This window comes from Dendronephthya gigantea, unplaced genomic scaffold (genome assembly GCF_004324835.1).
Source record: "Dendronephthya gigantea isolate DGI-Jeju-01 unplaced genomic scaffold, DenGig_1.0 000013F, whole genome shotgun sequence".
Taxonomy (NCBI): Eukaryota; Metazoa; Cnidaria; class Anthozoa; order Malacalcyonacea; family Nephtheidae; genus Dendronephthya; species Dendronephthya gigantea.
This window is the reverse complement of record NW_021163023.1, coordinates 799153-820780: the sequence shown is the minus strand read 5'-3', so window position 1 is coordinate 820780 and position 21628 is coordinate 799153. Positions and strand designations below refer to the sequence as shown.

General features: G+C 38.6%; 2 protein-coding genes across 2 annotated transcripts; both read right to left on the bottom strand.

Annotated features, from left to right (window-relative positions):
- Positions 1 to 3856: 3856 nt before the first annotated feature.
- Positions 3857 to 8275, bottom strand: LOC114519393 (integumentary mucin C.1-like). Its single transcript, XM_028539518.1, has 7 exons — positions 8139 to 8275; positions 6735 to 7066; positions 6385 to 6519; positions 5299 to 5631; positions 4972 to 5106; positions 4562 to 4696; positions 3857 to 4032 (listed from the first exon to the last, which is right to left on the bottom strand). Exons 2-7 carry the CDS (start codon positions 6835 to 6837, stop codon positions 3857 to 3859), a joined length of 1017 nt encoding a protein of 338 aa, XP_028395319.1. The 5' UTR covers positions 6838 to 7066; positions 8139 to 8275.
- Positions 8276 to 11140: 2865 nt separating this feature from the next.
- LOC114519649 lies at positions 11141 to 12518 on the bottom strand. Its single transcript, XM_028539813.1, has 3 exons — positions 12196 to 12518; positions 11700 to 11831; positions 11141 to 11475 (listed from the first exon to the last, which is right to left on the bottom strand). The coding sequence occupies exons 1-3, from the start codon at positions 12512 to 12514 to the stop codon at positions 11288 to 11290; spliced, it is 639 nt and encodes a 212-aa protein (XP_028395614.1). The 5' UTR covers positions 12515 to 12518; the 3' UTR covers positions 11141 to 11287.
- Positions 12519 to 21628: the final 9110 nt, after the last annotated feature.

Genomic DNA, 21628 nt, shown 5'->3' with positions numbered 1-21628 from the left:
TATTTAGACAGTTATTCGTATTTATATGTTTATTCGTACGTTAAAGTCGTCTTAGACGTCTAAGCCGTCCTCTAATATAAATACGACCTTTCGAAAATATACCAATATAGGTAAAAGTAAATCGCTTCTTATTTTAAAATACGTTAATTTCCCGAGAATCTTGAGAGCAAAAGTATTCAACTTATTTAGAAGTTCGGAATTGGACATGTTGTCTGCAGTTATTTTTTTTAAAGCCCAGTGTTTGCGTCTAGTTTTCTTCTTGTCCAGTTTATGCATCCTCGGTTTTTTATAGCCCAGTGTTTTTTCCTTCTGCACGTTCGCTCACGCTTGACGGTTTGACTCAGTGTTGCCACAACCTGTGTGGCTTGAACAGAACCTTCTAAAAAATACTATCAATAATACTACTGCTACTGCTACGACAACCCATAAGACAAACCAAGCAAAAGCCCCAGCTGAAACACCCCGAGAAGAACTGTCTGAGCAGGTTACAGTAGACTGGTTTATTGCATTCGACCTGGTGGATTGTGGCGAGATTACTGATTCTGGGCCTCGAGTGGTCGTTGGATACGGATGTCCTGTTTGAAAATAAATCAGAAATGAAATGAAATGCGGAAAAAATTTTTTCCTGCCACATTTACCGGTGCAAAATCCTAAATCCGCTACACCGACACAAATAAGCGCGAGGGGTCGATGGGACGTACAAAGGGGTGATATTAAACTGGCGCGCCACCTCAATTTTTTTTTCTAGACGTAGGCGCTACCCCACGGGCGCTACCCCACGGTCACTACCTCCACCTGGTCATGTATCCCACATGGAGGATTGGACCTGAGGTTGAGAAACTTTGTATTCGAATTGTCTTCATGTAATTTGGCAGGTGGAAAGGCGAGGCGGTCCCAGGTTACGCTACATTGGCTTGGCGTTACTTGAGATAGGGGGGGGATAGGGACGAGGGCTCAGTCACGAGGTGCCACTATGGTCGGCACTGAGCGAAAAACATTTTCCAAATCTGAAGCATCAAAGTAATTAAGAAGTAATTACCCCACCTATCCTCTCCCCCAAGACGCTACTAGTCGTAAAGGTATGTAATTAAACTTTGAACCCAAATGCTTTCTTGCTTGTTTCTAATTTTAATTTAGTTCTCGGCATGACGCGTGAGGGAAGACGTGCCGTGGCGTGATTGTCCGTGTGGTAGTGTCCCCTATATTTTGCCCCGGTGTAATTACGCCCCAACCCCAACCCCAATCCCAACCCAACCCCTCTCTCTTCGATCCTCTTGATACTACAGCCTGTGGGAATTTTAAATATGTTTTATCAAATCAAAGACCAATAAACTAACCTTGCTCTTTCGTATACGTAGTTAGCAAAAATAATCGAGGTTTGTATTCATCTCTGGCGTCCGATAGGGAAAACTTCAAGTAGAACTGAAAGTTGCTCGTAAAATTCCTGGTGTCGTTGTATACCAGCGTAAACGTGCACGAAGAGATGTGAACTGTACAAATGATTTTGTTAGGTTCGCATTTCTTCTTATCTGCACCTGGCTTTGTTGAATTTTCGCGACAAAGGTGCACCGTCTTTCTAGATCTGCAATCACTTTTAAGTCCCGTGGACACGTTAAACTTGATTACCCACTTTCTCCTCACTCCGTTTGGGATTGGCGACTCTTCATACCTTTGCCTGACATCGAGGACATCGACTGTAGAATCTATTTGTGATTTACGATATTCGCTAGAAGGCCATCGCTAGGCTTAATTGGTGGGAGGGGGGGGAGGGTTGTAGGACTTATTTGCATTTGTCTAGTCTCATAGGGGGATGGCCATGCCAAACTGAGAGAAACAAAGAACTTTTGAAAAGAATTATATCTGTTCGCTATTGTTTCTTCTACGGTTGTATACGAACATGAATATATGAATATACCCCCCCCCCCCCCCAATTAAGCTTCTAGAGACGGCTGTGACGATATTTGTATAATTAAAAGGCTCTCTGACTATTTTCAAATACCTTGTTCAGTGATACGCACGTCGTATCCAACGAATGTTTCATTGTGAGATCTCTGTTCATAGATTCCTTCGAGGTTCACGTCCATGTTTTTTATTTCCAAATCACCTTTGCTGTTTATAGCAAACGTTTCATTATCCGACACAGTCGTTCTCCAGGACGATCCAATTTCATGTTGGATTCGCCCGACGATGGTAATATCGCTATGGTTGTCGCGAATCCATTCAACAAACGTCGGAGGTGGACCTCTGTCCAACTTAAACCCATCAGTGAGATTGGCTCTTTCGCCCAGACGCACGGTCATATAATACAGAGTAACGTCACCTTTAAGGTGAAAAAAGTAGGTAAATTAAAGGAAATAATGGTAGATTAGTTAAAAAATATCACGGTGAAATGTACGCACTTTCATATTTAAAACTATAGTGCACTTTTCATACCTAATGTGGTCCGTATAACGGTAAGAAGAAAAAAGACTTGCATATGGAACTCCGAGCCCATTTTCAACGACCTGGATGACAGAAGAGAATTGAATATATTTCACACACACACACCGACATACGGTGAAGAAATGTACGATTCTATGATGAAATTTTGAAATGACGTATATTTGAATGATGCAAGTTGCAAGAGCAGACTGCAATCACAAGATTTTATGCATGCTTGCATCTCAGTTTTGGCCACAAAATAAATATTTACAAACAGGTAACAGACTTACCTGCCTTCTTCTATACACATTGCCGTTATAAAACTTCACAATAATTTGTAATACATCGCTAAAATTTGTAACTTAGATAAATTTTTAAATCGTCCAGACTCTAGTGCAATATGACGGTAGAAAAACAATCTCTGAGACTCTGGCCACTCACTATGAGAAAGTGCCATGTCAGCGCTCGTTTTACGCCACCTTTAACCACTATAACACCACAATCATGACTTAGCACACTCATAGTTATACTGAAGGTATCATTAATAAACTGGGCGTATTGCACTTCTTTCGTCTTATATACGAACGTCAATTAAAAGTTGTGAGGTATTTCAGAAATACGAGCAGAGGCAAAAACATGCGATTTTTGAGACCGAACGGGGAACGTCGCGACAATTGCAAAATTCTGTGATTTCGATTCGGAGTACTGGCTCCAGAGGTATCGGTTTGAAGTTGCATTTTTGGCAAAGTTCCCAGTTATCTCTCGCATGTTTCTGCCTTTTTTCTTTTGACTAACGATCAATAACACAGAATGAGTTTTTTTAACGAGTTATTTCCTAGGCGTAGGCAGCCCAGTGGGGAAAGATGCGTATCCAGTCTCATATTGCGGTCTGTTGCGACGTACGCATGCACACGCAATGATGAAAGTAGTAAACAGGGCGCTTATATAGTATATAAGCGCCCTGGTAGTAAAGTAGTAAAGCTGGCGCAGGTTGTACGAAGGATGGCGCTATCCTGTGGATCTGTGGACAGTGGGTTTTACAATCGCTGCTCGTGTTTTGGTAATTTGAATTGAACCTTCCTATTCTTGAAGTTCTGTTTCTCTTTATTTATAGTTGGGTTAATATCTACAATTTTACTACTTTTCAAGCATTTTTGCATTGGCTTAAAAATCGCTATCCGACTTCCGCACAACTGGCCCAAGATCTTTACATTATGATTGGCATCTGTCAAAAAAGACTTTCGTACAAGACTTTTATATGGAATTGGATACGCTGTGTCCGCACTTTGGTTTTCTGCTGGTCCAGTTTATTGGGGTTTTTAGTTCAGTGTCTACTCTCTCTTTGCACTTGGGTTTCATTTTGGGATTTTATCCATCTTAATGTCTTCATTTTGTTTTTTTGATCGTTGCTTTCCACATTTACGTATCACTAACATCAGCAAAGAATCACGAGGACAATCCCAACAACAATCAAGACAATGGTCACAACTGAAACACTCAAAGAAGTAGTATTCGAGCTGGTTGTGGTACTCTGGTTTACTGCATTTGACATGGTGGATCGTGCCGAGATTAACGACTCGGGGCTTTGCGTGGTCGTTGGATACGGATGTCCTATAATGAAAATAAATAAAAACAATTCCTGCTGCATTCAGCACAAAATCCTAATCCCGCTACACGGGCACAAATAAACGGGAGGGGTCGATAGGTGGTTTACAGAAGGGTGTCGCTAACTGCAGCCCACATCAAAACTTTTTTGAGACCCAGATGCCGCTCACGTTTACTATCTCCACCTGATCATGTATCCCACGCGGAGATTGAACCTGAGGTTGAGAAACTTTGTACCGGAATTCGTTTCTTGTGTTTTGGCAGGTCGAAAGGCGAGGCGGTTCCTGGTTATGCGATTTTTGCCCGGCGTTACTTGAGACAGGGGGAGGATTTGGGGGACAAGGGCTCACTTACGAGGTGCCACCACACTATGGTTGAGCGAAAACCTTTCCCAAATCTCAGTGAAGCCTCAAATCGCCCAAATAGCCTTGATAAATTCTTCTATCCACCTCAGGAGCCCAGGCCATTTTACCCCTAAAGTAATTACCCCCTCCGCACCCCCATGACATTACCAGTCGTAGAAATTTTAAAGTACCTTGCTTCCCCATAATTGTCGGACTATTCGAGATTGTAATAGTCGCTCGTATTTTCGAATTAAACTCGCTTGTTGTTGTCGGGGTTTGCGATCTATGGCTTCGAGTGCTCGTTGCTGGTGGAACTGTCGATGTCACTAATAATAAATCCGAAATAAAATTAAATATTTTATATCTGAATGATCGTAATGGGTCGACTTGAAGCCTGACTAACCTTTTGTGAGCGCTTGAGGGGCCTGATATGTAAAATTGCAGGTACATTTGAATTAAGCTCGGTAATTTATTCTGCACATCCCTAAGTCTGCCACTGCAATAAAGAGCCCAAACTCGTTTACTCCGCATAAGTATAATATATCCTTTTTCCCTTGGAACAAGGTTATCCTCTCCCCCCCTTAAATCCTAAAGTATGTACCTTGCTTTTCTGTAATCGCAGGACTTTTCGAGGTTGAAATGGACGCTGGTATTTTTGAATTAGACTCGCTTGTTGTTGTCGGGGTATTCGATCTGTGGCTTCGAGTGGTTGTTGCTGGTGGAACTGTTGATATTACTAAAAAAATCCAAAATCAAACGAAATATTTTATATCTTGTGAGTCATAACTGGCGTTAACTGAGTTGTTTCGCTGTAACTGGCGTTAAGTTGTATATAGCGTATACCCTTTGGTCCATGTTAATGTGTACTGTAAATCTGTAATTTGTAGTGTAAGTGGCAAAGAATAATAATAAGAAAAGACTGACTAACCTTTTGTTGGTAGCAAGAATAATTGGGGTTTGTGCTTGCTTGAGGGGTCTGATATGAAAAATTCCAGGTACATTTGAGAGGTGCTGGAGATGGTCTCGTTCATCGTGTCGTTGTATTCCAGAAAAAACTGGCAAGAATTGACGAGATCCGTCAGGATGATTTCATCATACACGCACTGGGGAATATTTGCATCTGTTTTTTGGCGACAAAGGTACACCGTCTTTTCGCAATCTTTTGCATTTCCTGTGGACACGTTAAACACGATGTTCCACTGTCTCTTCACTCCGTTCGGGATGGGCGACTCCTCGTATTTCACGACTTTAAAGAACTCGACTAAAAATTGTATTACAGTTAAAACAGAAATACCTACACACTTTCTGTATTGCGTTGCTTACGTTTTCTTAAAACTAAAATTTAGCGTCGTGTTGCCGCATGATTTAAATCCTGTTTTAAGTACTAGCAAATGTTTATCTTTGAGCAATCCTCCACTTGATCATGTGTCCACTTGGAAGATTGGACCTTAGCTTGAGTAACTTTGCACCCAAAATGCTTTCTTATACTTTGGTAGATCAAAAGGCGAAGCGGCCCCAGGGTTATATTCAAGGTGTGACATTGGCGTGGCTTTACTGGAGGGGGTGGGGATTTGAAGGATGAGGGCATACTTCAAAACTATGGTTGACACTTAGCGGGAAAATTTGGCAAATCAGAAGCCTTCAAGTCGCCCATCATGATCAGTCTCTGTCTTGAATGCAATGAGGCAATGGCGGATCTAGGGGTGTACAGAATAAATTACAAAGGTTTAAGATCGGAATCGCATTGGCAGATTTTAATTAATGTAAAAATATTCGTTTCAAACCTATAACCAATAGCGTTGTTATTAAGGTGTTTTGAATTTAAAATTAAGCTCGGTAATTTATTCTGCACATCCCTAGATCTGCCACTTTAATAAAGAGCCCAAACCCGTTTACCCCTGAAGTCATTACTCCACATATCCTCTTTGCCACAAACACGGAAAAGCACAGAGATTGGCCCTTGGGAACAAGGTTGTCCTCTCCCGCTTTAAATCCTAAAGTTCGTGGTATGTACCTTGCTTTTCTGTAATCGCAGGGCTTTTCGAGGTTGAAATGGACGCTGGTATTTTTGAATTAGACTCGCTTCTTGTTGTCGGGGTATTCGATCTGTGGCTTCGAGTGCTCGTTGCTGGTGGAACTGTTGATATTACTAAACAAATCCAAAATAAAACGAAATATTTTATATCTTACCGATCGTAACGGATCGATCTAAAGACTTGTGAGTCGTGTTTGTTTCGCTGTAACTGGCGTTAAGCAGTTAAGCTGTATATAGCGTATACCCTTCAGTCCATGTTAATGTGTACTGTAAATCTGTAATCTGTAGTGTAAGTGGCAAAGAATAATAATAAGAAAAGACTGACTAACCTTTTGTAGGTAGCAAGAACAATTGGGGTTTGTCCTTGCTTGAGGGGTCTGATATGAAAAATTCCAGGTACATTTGAGAGGTGCTGGGGATGGTCTCGTTCATCGTGTCGTTGTATTCCAGAGAAAACTGGCAAGATTTGACGAGATCCGTTAGGATGATTTCATCATACACGCACTGGGGAATATTTGCATCTGTTTTTTGGCGACAAAGGTACACCGTCTTTTCGCAATCTTTTGCATTTCCTGTGGACACGTTAAACACGATGTTCCACTGTCTCTTCACTCCGTTCGGGATGGGCGACTCCTCGTATTCACGACTTTGAAGAAGTCAACTATAAAATGTATTAATAGTCTTAAAGTGCACATAGAACCAAATGGGGAGGGGGGAAGGGGGCTTAGGGGATGGTGAGGAGGGGGACGTGCTGAAAGCCATGACCACGCCCTATTTATCTAATAGGCGTGGTCCCAGATTGTAGCTTCCGGATATAAATTTCGTCGCAAACTATTATCGTTAATTAAGCAATCTTTAAGAATTGTGACGCGCGATCAAAATGATTGCGTAATTATATATATATATATATATATATTAATATATATATATATATATATATATATATATATAATGCATGTCGCAATACATAATCTTGTAAATAGAATTTGCTAGAAGAACATGATGATTAAGTGATTATGATACGTAATTGACAGAGTGTAATATAAGAAAGAAATTGATATAAATAAATCAGACTGGGCTGGAAGCCGTGCTGTGACTGTGTCTTGCAGGATCTTAGGCGTACGCTACAGAATATTATGGTAGAATATTATAAAATTTATTAGCTTCTGGCCTGGAAACTGAAACACGTGCTGAGACTCGTGCTGTCTTCTTAAACAAGGAGGAATTTCGTTTTGAACTAATCGTCATATTTGTTTACATTTTTTAGGCAAAGCCAATCAGAATGCCTAAAATTTTAATACTTCATGTAAAATGACGTATATTGTACTTTCTATTAAAATATATGCATTCTGATTGGGTTAGTGAAAATGTAAACAAACTTGCTGATTTGTCTAAAACGAAATTTCCCCTTGTTGTCTTCGTAGGCATTTAAAACCGGCTTTCCACTAACGCTTTTTTTTCGCGGGGAGCGATTGTGTGTCTGAGCAATTTTCGAACGAATCTTTGCGCAATTTGTCCCGGATAGTTGCAGCTGAGAGCTCTATAACAAAATTAAAAATGTCGCATCGCGCTAGTGGAAAAACAGTGACAACAATTTACGGTGTTTTAAATATTGGTCAGTAGTGAATATGCGTGATAACTTGAAGGTGAGAAATTTTTCGGCATTGCCGACAAATTTTTCGCGTTCAAATTATCACGCATATTTGGGCTGCCTTGTGCTATGACAAAAATACCTCGCGTGTCTAATTTTACCACATGGCAAGCTAATGTTATGTTTTGATAACTCTGTATATATCTCCCTTGAAGGCCTTCGTCCATGCGCTTGATTTCCAAGTCACCGTTGTCGTTGAAAGCAAAATGCTCGTAATCTGCAACGGACCACTTCCAGGAGGAGTCAGTTTCGCGTTCCCTCAAACCAACAAGTAAACTTTGATTATCCCAATGATTATCCTTTAGGAGACTCCATTTAACATAATTTGGAAGTGGGTTTACTTTGTCCCCTGGATCACTGGGTAGAGTGACATCACTGTCCATTGATACAGGCATGTATTTACAGCCATCTTGAAAATCTAAAAAAAAAAGTTCTGGTTCATTGAAAGAATTGATAATATTTAATTGATATATAAGAATTGATAATTGACAGACTGTAAGACGAAAATATTAGCACATTCAGAACAAGTCTAAATAGATCAAATCTTTCGACTGTAACGAGAATTCATAGGTCTTAAACTTAGGAGAAATCTTTTCCCAAGTAAATAAACGAGGTAAATATGCAACTTTTCGTCGCGCATTTTCTTTGCAAAATATAAAATCTGAATGCTGAAATAACACTCCCAGTTAGTAACAATTACAATGTCACTAAAACCCCAGGAAATTTGCGTAATTTTGTTTTTATGTAATGAAATAAATCGGCCACCAAAATCAACTATACGCCATCAAAATATGGCAGACTATAAGGCCTGGTCGCAAGGCAGGCGCGAGAGAAAGGCTTAATAGACCTTTTTCATAATGACGTCAAACGCGGAAAGTCTGATGTTACACGAAGTTTGATTGGCTCGATAGTTTTGTGGAGCCAATTAAATTTCGTGTAACATCAGACTTTTCGCGTCTGACGTCATTATAAGAAAGGTCTATTAGTCATAGATATAATAAACTGTGGCTTTAGTTTCTCTTTGCAAAACTGTGGTTTTAGTTTCTCTTTAAACTGTGGCTTTAGTTTCTCTTTGCACCTGTTTTGGCTGTAAACATGATAAGAAACAACAACACTTTTGGAAGAATTTTCAAACGCGATTCCAGCGACCTGAAAACATGAAAAAATGGGTAAAAATTTATACGTATGGCAAATGTTTCATGGATATAGTTATGAATACATTCAAGTATTACTTACATGTATGCTGCCGATACAAAAGGCGGCGTTGATTCACTTTTTTTGTAATAGAGAGTAATCTAAAAGAATGGATATCATTATTAGTATGTTTTCTGCATTTCAGATATCAAATTATTTTCATGCATTATAAGATTGCGTGTGAGCATTGAGAAAAGTCTGAAAAGTATTGATATAGTCAAATAACGCGGTTTCAGTTTAGTTGTCGTTAACAATCACCTAGGAAACCACATCATAAGACTTCAATTTTAAAATTTTTCAATAGTTTCCAGCCAAACTTTTCGAGTTTTAATACTAAATTCTACTTCATTTTTGGGATGCACCTTCATGCAGGACTTGGTTAAAACAAACTAGTTTAATATGATTTTTAAAAAGATTTACGAATATACGCAGCACGGCCTCTGCAGAACTTAAACTTAAAAATACATGTAAATTGAATGGCAAATCATTACGTTTTTATTCATGTTTATAATATTGAATGAGAATGTACTAACCTTGAATTAAAAGCGCGCCTGGATATGTGAATGCATGAGATACTATTAACAAACTATTCACTTCAGATGTCGTGGCGATTTAATTTATACAGGTGACAACAATGTATTGGACTTGAATTATTAATGACTTATCAAATAATTAATTTAGGGCCTCCACAGACTAGGGACTTTTAGTTGTCGATCAACAATGGTTGTCGACAACTAAAAGTTATCGACAACTAAAAATCGTAGTCTGTCGAGTAAGTTGTCGGCAACTAAATTATTAGTTGTCGACATGCAACTAAGCAGTTTCCCTTTTCGGAAAAGAACGACAACTATCAATTGCTTCGCTAAACTGTCCCCAAAATCTGGGCCAATTCATGCAAGAGCCATCAAATTTTGAAATAACAAGTTTTGGCAATTTGGTAGGTCGCGTTGTGAAACTTTCGCATTCTTTAATTTCCGGTTTTCATGCCGAAGATTTGGCAAGTTAAGCTTGTATTTGCCTCTCTTTCTCACACAACTTGACTTTAAATCTTAATTGTTCCTCTTGCTTTACAAACTGCTCTGCCTTATCGTTATTTACTCCAATCGTTTATTACGGTTTGTTCCTCTTTCTCGGCTATTTTGATTGCCTCGTGAGCGAGTAGGTCGGTACGTATCTATATGAACAAGTTTTGCTATTGGCTGATGATAACAATAAAACACAATAAACTATAAAAGTGGATTTCTATAAAAGGACGAATCATAACACTGCGTGTACACTATTGTTACAAAAAGCCAATCACAAAACTCGTTCATATTAGGTAGATACTTACTGGAACGACTTTGCATTGCGATGTGTCTTTAGCGGTAGTTTGTAACACTTCGAGACTTCGTTTTTGTAGCTACTCGCTTACCTGAATTGATAGCAGATTCCGATCTTTTTACAGCTAAACTTAACTGTGTCAGGCGTGTCTCCAAGTCCGTCACTGCCTTGGCCTTCTCGTCCATGTTCAACGGATTCGCAGTTCGTTTCCTTCTACTGGCGGTACAGCTTTCCCGTCGGAGGTGCCACGTGTGGAGAATGTTTTGAAAGTCACAAGTTGAATAATAATGAGGATATTTATTATAGTTTGAATCACACGTTTAACAAAATCACAAAATCTCGCTCACACCTTAAAGCCCTGTTACACGGTGCAATTTTTCTTGCAACTTGCAATGCAACTCTTCTTTTGAGAGATGTAGATTTGGCAACTACCGAACTTTTGTCTTTATTACGCTCCATGGCTCTTCTTGCACTTGCATTTAAAAGACTCTTCACTAATTTACATCTCTTTAAAGTAGAATTGCATTGCAAGTTGCAAGGAAAATTGCAGCGTGTAACATAGCCTTTAGTGGTCACTGTAACACTAACACCACCCCCTTGTTCGACTGGATTGAAATAACTTAATTTACCCCGTAATTAATCCCTACTGAAATTACTTAATAATTGATCTCTGTCAGTCTCCAACCCCACAGAACAGAACATATCCTTGCACCTTGATTAATACTGCAAAACAAACCAATCCAATAACCACTTTCCAAAAATCAAGCATACCAGAAGAGGAGGAGCCTTTGTAGGATTAGTTCCTGACTGCTCACCAGTGTTGTTTTGTTCTTTTGTGCTTGGATTAGACGCGCTAGATGGTGTACGCTTTTGGGTTGTGGTTGCGGTTGGGAACTGAGGTACTCCTTAACCAAAAATCGAATAAATATTAAAATGTAAAAGCAATTTTTGTTGCCACTATAGTATTAATACAAAAAACCCGCCACAATTCACAATTGAAAAACTTCGAATTTGTGACTTCGATAAACTAAGCAGGAACAAGCACTGGAACAATAAAATGGGGGTATCTTAACCTGTGCTTGTTTGGTGTGCAGAGGAGCGGGGGTAGTGGCTGCTATGATTGGTATACCTTGGTTTTTTGTAGATGTTGGACCTTTCGGAGTGGTAATGGTCTCTTGCATTTCTGATTTTGAAGCAATGCTTGTTGTAGTTTCCGATCTGTGGCTTCGATTGGTCGTTGCTGGTGGATCAGTCGATACTCCTAATAAATCATAAATGGAGTTAAATATCATCTTGTATGTGATAATTTCATTAATTTGTGACATAATATAGATCGAATAAGAACAAATTGTGAGAATTCGACCGTAGCGAATTACCTTGACCGGGTCACAAATGAAAAGAAATTCAAGCTAAAAACTGATTCCGTTGAATCCGTTCGATCAAAAAATCACCCAATGGAAAACCACCTTCTCTAAGTCAATTCTAAATTGTAATGTTATTCACCGAATCTTCAACAGAATCCAACCAATCTATCCATTCTGACAATGGATCGATGGTTTTATATAATTATTTAATTACACGCGCAAGTACACGCATGTACGTGCAAGGAAGAATGATTGACTGACCTCGGCTTTTTGTGCTTAGCAAAAATAGTTGAGGATTGTAATTGCCCTGGACACCCGATGGGTAAAATTCCACGTGAAATTGAGCTGTGTTGTTACTGGTGTCGTTGTATACCAGCGTAAACTCACACGTATTGACGTGAAGAAATAGTTTAACTTTGCCACTCTCGCACTTCTCCGGCTTATCGGCGTCTGGAGATTTTCGGCGACAAAGGTGCACAGTCTTTTGACAATCGCTGGCTTGTCTTGTGGAAACGTTGTAGTTAATGTGCCACGTTCTTTTCACTCCATTTGGGATGACAGACTCTTCGTATCTTTGCATGAGATTGACGACTGTGAAACGAAAATGCACGAAAATTGCAATTTGCAAATGAAGCACCAATAATAATGAATATTAGCTATGGATGATAAACATTGATATCGCACGTGTCTGCCTATGATAAAACCTCTTCTATACCGTAAATCTCCGTTGTAATACACTTAAGGTTGGTAAGAGTTTTGTGAGGGGCTTACTCGTATAACGTTTTGTGAGGGGACTGAACACGGACAACATTTTGTGTTATAATAGAGAGCTTTAGCAGCGACTACGAGTACGAGTACGAAATTCGTCATTCTGGCGGGAAATTTTCGTTTTGTGCACGCGTCATCTCGTACTGACGCCAGAAACTCGTAGCCGTCGTCTAGTCTCGAGTACGAAGTTTTAAAAAGAAAAGGTAAGTCGATATATTATTGTTTTCCTATAAAATAATTTAAATTGATTTTCGCGAAAGTCCTGACGTTGTCGTGGGCATATAGGCCGTAGGATGAGCATCCAAAAGATGCTTAGAAAACGGATTCCGTTGCACCCCTCGTGGAACTACATAATTTTCACATGAATCAATAGATAAAAATTTACTTTATCAGAATCCGTTGTTCCCCAAGCGAAACAGGTGCACAATTGGGAGAACAATCCCTCCAAAGTTTTATATATTCGCGCTTCGAAATATTCGAACCGCCATTGTTTTAGTAGCAAATACGCATGCGCTTGTCAGCCAAACTCGCACTGCGCACGCGCATAAGCACGCACATGCTTCGAAGTGGAAACACTCTTAGTTATGCAAAACAATCATGGCTGAAAATATTTATAAAACTCGAATATCCTCATATTTTATTCATTTTGTTGGCGTTACGGAGCAACTTTGCAAAGTTACACGCCAAGGGCTTAAGAAATGTCTTGAGTGTAGGTCTAAATGGGCCAAACTTAAATGTCAACAAGCTGAAATAGCTAAGAAATCGTACGAGAACATCGATGACGGATCTGTCAATTCATACATGGAGAACAGGAGAAGAACCCTGACAGCATTAACTTAGAATGGTACCATCGTATGAAATGCTGGAAGAGATTTTCTGATGAAGAGAATATCCGTAGACAACAGCGAAAAGAAGAAAAAGGAGAAGGAACTAGCTCTAAAACTGTAACTTCTACCGAAGAACTACATGTGGAAGTGGAACCAATAGAACCAAGACGAAAAATTACACGCCAATCAGTCGCAGGCGTTAATAAGACCTTGCCTAAAAGAAACGAGTCCAGAGATATGTATTGTTTGTGGAAGAGACGCCTCTTGGTTCTCACTAGACAAGGTATGGTCATTTTGATAGATATATTATACTAGTGCAATAGTGCAATGTACTAGTAGCACAGCATTCTCGAGTTTGGTTTTAAAATATCTTGAATTGTGGTCAATTAAGTTTATTTAGGGTAAAGTAGTTTTTAATGCTACAAACATCCAACTGTGTTATTAGCAGATATTTAGTTTAATAGTTTTGTTCACACCAGGTAACTAAGAAGAGAAAAAGAACCCCACTCATGTTGGCAGAAATAATTGATGCTGGTCTTCTACGTACAGCTGCCGTGAGTAAGAATGATGAACGGATACTTGTGCAAATCCGGGGGAAAGACTGTGTAGCACTGGAAGTCCCCTATCACAAAGTTTGCTACTGCAATTATACAAAATTTCTCACCAGAGAGACAAAGAAGCAATTGGAGACTGAAAGATCTACATCAGTGTACGAGAAGTCTTATGATGTCTTCTGTAAGAAAGTAATCGAGACTGAGGTCATTGTAAATAAGCAAATAAGGTATATGAAAGATTTGCTGGAGAAATTTGTTATCATTGCTAAGGACACCGAGAATGTGGATGCATCTAAATATAGAGCTTTTAAACTCAAGCAACAACTGATGAAAAGTTATCCCCAACTTGTGTTCTAAGTACCGAAAATGAGAAATGTTAGTGAGATTGTATATGTGGAAAATTTGGATTCTTCCGAATTGGTTGAGGAACATATGTCAAACAAGTCAGAAAACAACGATGAAGACTTTGATGAAGAGAGCTATACCGGTACCATTGATGATGATGATCTGAATTCCAACACAGAAACTGAGGAAAATTCTAGAGTCAATGAGTTACAAATTCTATACAATGCTGCATTGATTCTTCGCCAAAAGGTCCAAGATATACCAAAACTGAATCTTCCTTGGCCACTATTGGCATCTGATTTGACAATGGATAATGTACAAAAAGTGGTTCCATGTGAACTTTTTAATGTCTCGGCTTGGACTTGTGGATTCCAACTTTAAGTGAGTACGTGCCAATTGAGGGCAAGAACAATGCCAAACTAACATCAATTGTACAAGACCTTGTGAATTTAGCATCTGGGGGAAGGAATCCTACGCCCAAGAGCATAGCACTTGCCATGGCACTTAGACAACTGACAGGTTCAGCCTCAGTGATTTCTCTATTGAGTGGCTTTGGACATTGCATGTCACACTCATTTGTATTGTGCCATGAAACTGCCCTTGCACAGATGATATATCCAATGATTCTGCTATTCCTCCAGGCTTTGTTAGTGATGTTCCAACTTCTCTTGCATGGGATAATGATGATTTCTCAGAAGAAACTAGATCTGGCAAAGGGACAACTCACATCACTGGGGGCATTATCATCAAAGGGAACAAAGTGCAAGTACTGAGTTACAGAAACGGGATAGCATTCCAAGGCTATATTTAAGCGAAATATTTAACTTGTTTCTTGATTGTGTGAGTTGTATGTATATTTATATATTCTCCATCCTGTTTGATACAGGTGGGTTTTTTACCTCACAATTTTTTATTGAATTAAGTTGTTAATAAGTAGAATTATACGTTAAAACGGTATTTTGAAACAATAGCCAATGAATTGAAGTGATTTAGCATATGAGCAAGCAAAATGTACAATGTGTTTTAACAATATTTAATGTGTGTGTATTTATTCGTTAATATTACAAGGTTTGATCTTTATTCCGTGATTTTATTTTGTTATTTTTACACGGGAAATCGGGGAAAACCCACAGGGAAAATCCATTTTTCCTGTCTGCGCGTGCGCAGTGCGAGTTTGGCTGACATGCGCATGCGTGTTTGCTACTAAAACAATGGCGGTTCGAATATTTCGAAGCGCGAATATAGCAAACTTTGGAGGGATTTTTTTCCCAATTGTGCACCTGTTTCACTTGGGGAGCGACGGATTCTGATAAAGTAAGTTTTTATCTATTGATTCATGTGAAAATTATGTAGTTCCACGAGGGGTGCAACGGAATTGCATCTTTTGGATGCTCATCCTACGGCCTAATAGTTTTTTTGAGCGGAAGTGTGATTAACACAGGAAATTATGCTTGCATAAATCCCGTTCCGGAAGTGGCTGGATATGCAGTTTGTAAACATGATGAAATAATTATTTGCAGTTTCATTCTCATTTCTCAGCGAAGAATTTCTATCCTTGCGATTGAAAATTTGTATCCTTTATATAGGATTGAGAATATTTCAAATTATACGACCAAATGCAAAATATAAATATATATCAGGCTATATCATATTTTATAAATTTCTATATTTTTGAGTTGTTTTTTTTGTATTTAATATTGTCCTAATATCCAAAATGATATTTATATAATGCATCGAGTATTGCCTTATCCAACAACTCGAAGCATATTTTCTACTTGCTAGACAACCTAAGCTTTAGTTGATCATATACAGCTATGAAGTCGAGTTCATCAATAGCATCATTGGCAAAAAGGGCCGTAGCTGCATCGAAAAGCAAGTTGTTGCTAAACAAAAATTTAAACGGAAACGACTACGACTTCCTCGTGCCAAGCTGTGCGCGGTCAAAATTCGTACTCGTACTCGTACTCGTATAGTCGCTGCTAAAGCTCTCTAATATAACATTTATAGTACGCGCGTGCTGATTGGTCAAGAAGCGTGTTTCTATTTACCAATTAGACAACGAGTCCGAGTTGCCTATTCGCTCATAGACAACGAAGGCGAGTTGTCTAATTGTTTTAGTATACACCCTGTACCTAGATATATTAATTTCGAGAAAATAATCGATACACCGCAATTTCAACGAAAAATAATTTAATTAATTAAATTTTATACGGTTGCGCGAGCGAATTTTTCCCAAACGTTCACCATCTCGAATAGACAATGGTTGAGTAGCCAATCAGAATGTAGGATTTGTAAAAGACAATAGTAATAGTGATTACTAATTACCAATATACATAAAGTATTAAATATTTAGGCACTCTTATTGGCTTAGCCTGAATGTCAGAACGTCATCTCCAGTGATTTTATGCGTAAGCGCCATTGCAAGCGCTATTTGTCATGGATCGTCGCTCAGCAAGAACTGTAAACAAAGGTCTTCCTCTCTGGCACAATGCATAATAGCTTAGTTCCTGGGAGGTTACTCTTCTTCTGCTTACGGTACTTGCTTAATGATGAATCAGGCGTGTCGAAAGCGCTTACGCAAAAAACAATGAAGATGAAGTCAGTCCTGTTCAGCTTTTTGAACGAATCTTTGAGCAATCTTTGCAGCCGAGACTGAGAGCTCTGAAACAACCCCTAAAGTATTGCATCGCGATATGACAAGATTATAACAAAATACCTTTCCTGTATAAATTCACCACATAACAAGCTAATGTTATGTTTTGAAAACTCTGTACATACTCCCCTTCAAGGCTTTCGTCCATTTGCTTGATTTCTAAGTCCCCCTTTTCGCTCAAACCAAAATTGTCATGATCTGACACTTCCCACTTCCATGATGACTCATTTTTGCGCTCTCTCAAACCAACAAGTATGCTTTTATCATCTTTTAGAAGACTCCACTTAACATAATTTAAAGATGGGCTTATTTTTTTTTCTGGATCACTGTGCATTGTGAAATTTTCGCCCTTGGTCTTGTACAAAGGCATGCATTTACGTATACTGCCATCTTGAAAATCTGAAAAAAAGTAGGTTAATTGCATGACAAACTGTAACACGAAAATACTGACACATTCAGAACAAGTCTAAATAGATCAAATATTTCGACTGTAACGAGAATTCATAGGCCTTAAAACTTAGGAGAAATATTTTCCCAAGTAAATAAACGAAGTAAATATGCAACTTTCGTCGCGCATTTTCTTTGCGAAATTTAAAAACTGAATGCTGAAATTACACTCTCATTTAGTAACAGTTACAATGTCGCTAAAAACCTAGAAAATTTGCGTAATTTTGTTATATGCCATCTGAATATGGCCGACCATTTGTTAACATTTTACAGGCTAAGCCAATCAGAATGTCTGAAACTTTAACACCTCATGTAAAACGATAAATAATGTTCCTTTATTCCGGAAGTGGTAATTGGTCAACATTTATGCATTCTGATTGAGTTATTGAAGATGTAAACAAATTAGTTGATTGGTCTCCTTGTTTTTTGCACCTGTTGTGGCCGGGAAAACGATAAGAACCAAAAACACCTGCAGAAGAATTTCAAAACGCGATTTCAGCAACCTGAAAACATGAAAAACAAAAAAAAATTATACGTATGGCAAGTGTATGAAAATACATTTTAAACTCGAAATATTGCTCACATGTTTAGCGAGAACACGCTTGATACAAAAGGCGGCGTTAATTCACTTGTTTGCAATAGAAAGTAATCTAAAAGAAATTTTATTAAATGGATATCATTATAAGTGTGTTTTCTGCATTACAAATATTAAAGATAAATGCATATCCACGCATGCTTTAGAAGATTGAACGTGAGAAAAGTCTGAAAAGTATATTATATATTTAGATAACTTTGAGTTTAGTTATAGTTGCACGTTACATTCATTCCATTGTTGTTTGAGAAGGGCATGATTTTAAATCAAGGTATACGATATTTCACCCGATCGTGTCGTGAACGTGTAGGCCACGCGTGGAATTGCGTAGCTAAAAATTACGAGCTTTGAGTCGCCGGCTGCTTTGAGGCGGTTATAACAATCACCCAGCAACCTCATCATCATCATCATCATCATCATCATCATCATCATCATCAAGACTTCATTTTTAACATTTTTAATAGTTTGCAGCCAAACTTTTCGAGTTCACTAAATTCAGCTTAAAATTTGGAATGCACTTTCTGGACATGGTCAAGGCCGTCGCTAGAGGCTTAATTTGAGGGGGGGGGGGGTACATGTTCATATATTCGTCTTATGCCATCATACATCATATGTTCGTCATATATTAGCTATTGTCTCGAACATGAATATATGAATATGTACCCCCCCTCCAATTAAGCTTCTAGCGACGGCCCTGGACAGTTTAAAATAGTTTTTAAAAAAATTTTCCAATATACGCAACACGGCCTCGCCAGAACTTAGATACCTGCAAATTGAATGGCGAATCATGGCAATGGCAAATCGTTTTATTCATGTTTATATAAATATCGAATGAGAATGTACTAACCTTGACTCAAAAACGCGCCTGGATATGTCAATTTAACATACTATTTGCTTCTCGAAGATGTCGTGACGATTAGTGACATCAATGTTTGGGACTTTCTTGAATTATTGATGATCTCTGTGGGCAATAAAAAACAATTAATCCATCACGCAACCTTGGGAAAGGTCGGTACTGTTGCCATGTTGCACACAGGAAATATTTTCTCTAATTCTCATGTCCATGTCCAGATACAGAAATTGAAGCCGGAATTTGCTGCGGCCGCCATCTTACTGTAACCACCTTGAGGGGTGAACTACAGGGTGTATCAAAAAAAAGGTAATCCAACTTTGGTGCGCTATTGTACGTGAACTACTCATTCTATTAACGAATTTTTTTCACATTCCGAAAGGTTATGCTTTTAACTATCGAATGACATGTTTTTGATACCAAATGGTGAAAAAATGAGCAAATAGGAGGCTGATAAAAATTGTTAGTCGAAATCGCATATTTTCACCTCTGAGAGTTGGGACTAAAACCATTGAAAATTAACTCTCTTTGGGACTTTTGCTTTTGAATAAACTACCCGCATATGCATATTAAGTAGGAATAAGGAGAACATTCCAAGCAATGCGGCATAAAACCAGTGCAAGCTGTGACATGTTCATGATTAATTGTTTTTTTCTTTTGTTATGCACTGCTTTAATTAGGCTCAAAGGTGAAAATATGCGATTGCGACTAACATTTTTTATCAGCCTCGTATGTGCTCACTTTTTCACCATTTGGTATTAAAAACATGTCATCCGATAGTTAAAAGCCTGATCTTTCCGAATGTGAAAACAATTCGCTCATAGACTGAGTAGTTCACGTACAATAGCTTGTTGAAGCTGGATTACCTTTTTTTTGATACACCCTGTATAGGGAAAATGTGATATTTTCCGCTGTTTGAAATGGTATGTTTGATTTGATTTAGTCCTCTACCTAGGCCTCGCAATAACAAGACAAAAACAGCGGAAAATATCACATTTTCCCTATAGTTCACCCCTCAAGGTGGTCACAGTAAGATGGCGGCCGCAGCAAATTCCGGCTTCAATTTCTGTATCTATGGTTGCTCTCTCCATTTATATTGTAGCTCAGTGGTGACTGTGTCATTCCGGTCTGTGCGCGGGTGCAAAAAAGGGCACGAGGATGCATGTAAATAACGTAACACGAACGCTGTGACTTATAGAGAGAGCGAGGTTATGTGGTATTGGTTTGACTAAATTTTATTTAAAACAGTATTATGAGTGAATATTAGTGTACCGGCACAATTTCGATACATTAATCTTTTATACCATACCCGATTGGGTAAAAGGCGGATATGACGTTTAAAATTTGTTTTGTTGAAAAGCAAGTTATCCGTCTGTCCGTATCCGCGTTTTACCCTAACCCGGTGTATGAGAGCATTTTTAAACTTTTTCAAAAGAAGAAAATCGCAGCGAAAATTGCAAATATGAACGGGCCACACAGCAAAGTATTACAACAAAAAAATTTAGAAAACTTGCAACAAAATCTGATTTCAACGCTCGTTAATTGGAAATATGAAAGCACGGGCTGCAATATTTGCGAACATTTTCAATTAACATGCGTTGAAATCAGATTTTATTACGAGCTTGTGCAATTTTGTTGCTAGTATTATACTACTTTAAAATGCATGCAAAAATAGGAATTCTTACGTTTTATAATAATATCATAAATGAACTGATAAGTGTACTAACCTTCACCTGAAAGTGTGCAGCGGCGCAGGGTACGCCAAAGGAATGAACGCTTGCTACTAACTGTTTTCTTCTTAAGGTTGTGACGAATTACACAGCAGGTGATATCTCAACCTCGTTCCCAGGGCCAATTTCCGTGTTGTGGTGATATCTACATATGTCACTCTAAACCAACTACAGCAACAGCAACTACACCAATCAAAAACAAAGCGTTGAACGGTAAATTAAAATTCGTATTTGTTATTTAACAATTTGCTGTCCCGATGTTGGTTAATCTTGACCATGAAAATTGAAGCATGAATGTGAACTAACAAACCTGTAGGGTTTACTTTCAAATTTATCCCCTTCCGGTCGGGTTACCGGTTTGCCCTTAACGTCAATCGTAAGGTCTCTAAAGCCGGTTTTCCACTAGCGATATTTTTCGCGCGAAGCGACTTTATTCCTTTGTATTTGAGCAATTTGTTCCAGATGGTTGCAGTTGAGAGCTCTGGAACAAAAGTAAATTGTCGATTCGCGCGAAAAATATCGCTAGTGGAAAACCGGCTTAATGTAATCTTAAGGTCTGACGCGAATTTGAGGAAGGGTCATTTCTCTGAGTAATTATGACTTGTAACGGTAGCTTTTCAGGCCTTTTTCTAATCTGGCTTTACAGTAAAAACAAGTAGAGTGCCCAGGCGCTTTAATAGTAAAATATATAACGTTGCATTCAGTTATTGTATAGAGGTCGGGCTGAAAAAAGGCGAACGCAAAACAAAACCACCCCAAGCACCCCCGCGCGCTCGCCTCTTTTCAGCTGACCCATACAATAACTGAATGCAATGCTATATATTTTACTTTTAAAGAGTGAAAAGACATTTCAAAAGACGACTTCAAGCATATACGCCAGATTAACTTAATATTTTAATTACTACTAAAAATTGTACTGATTGTTTTA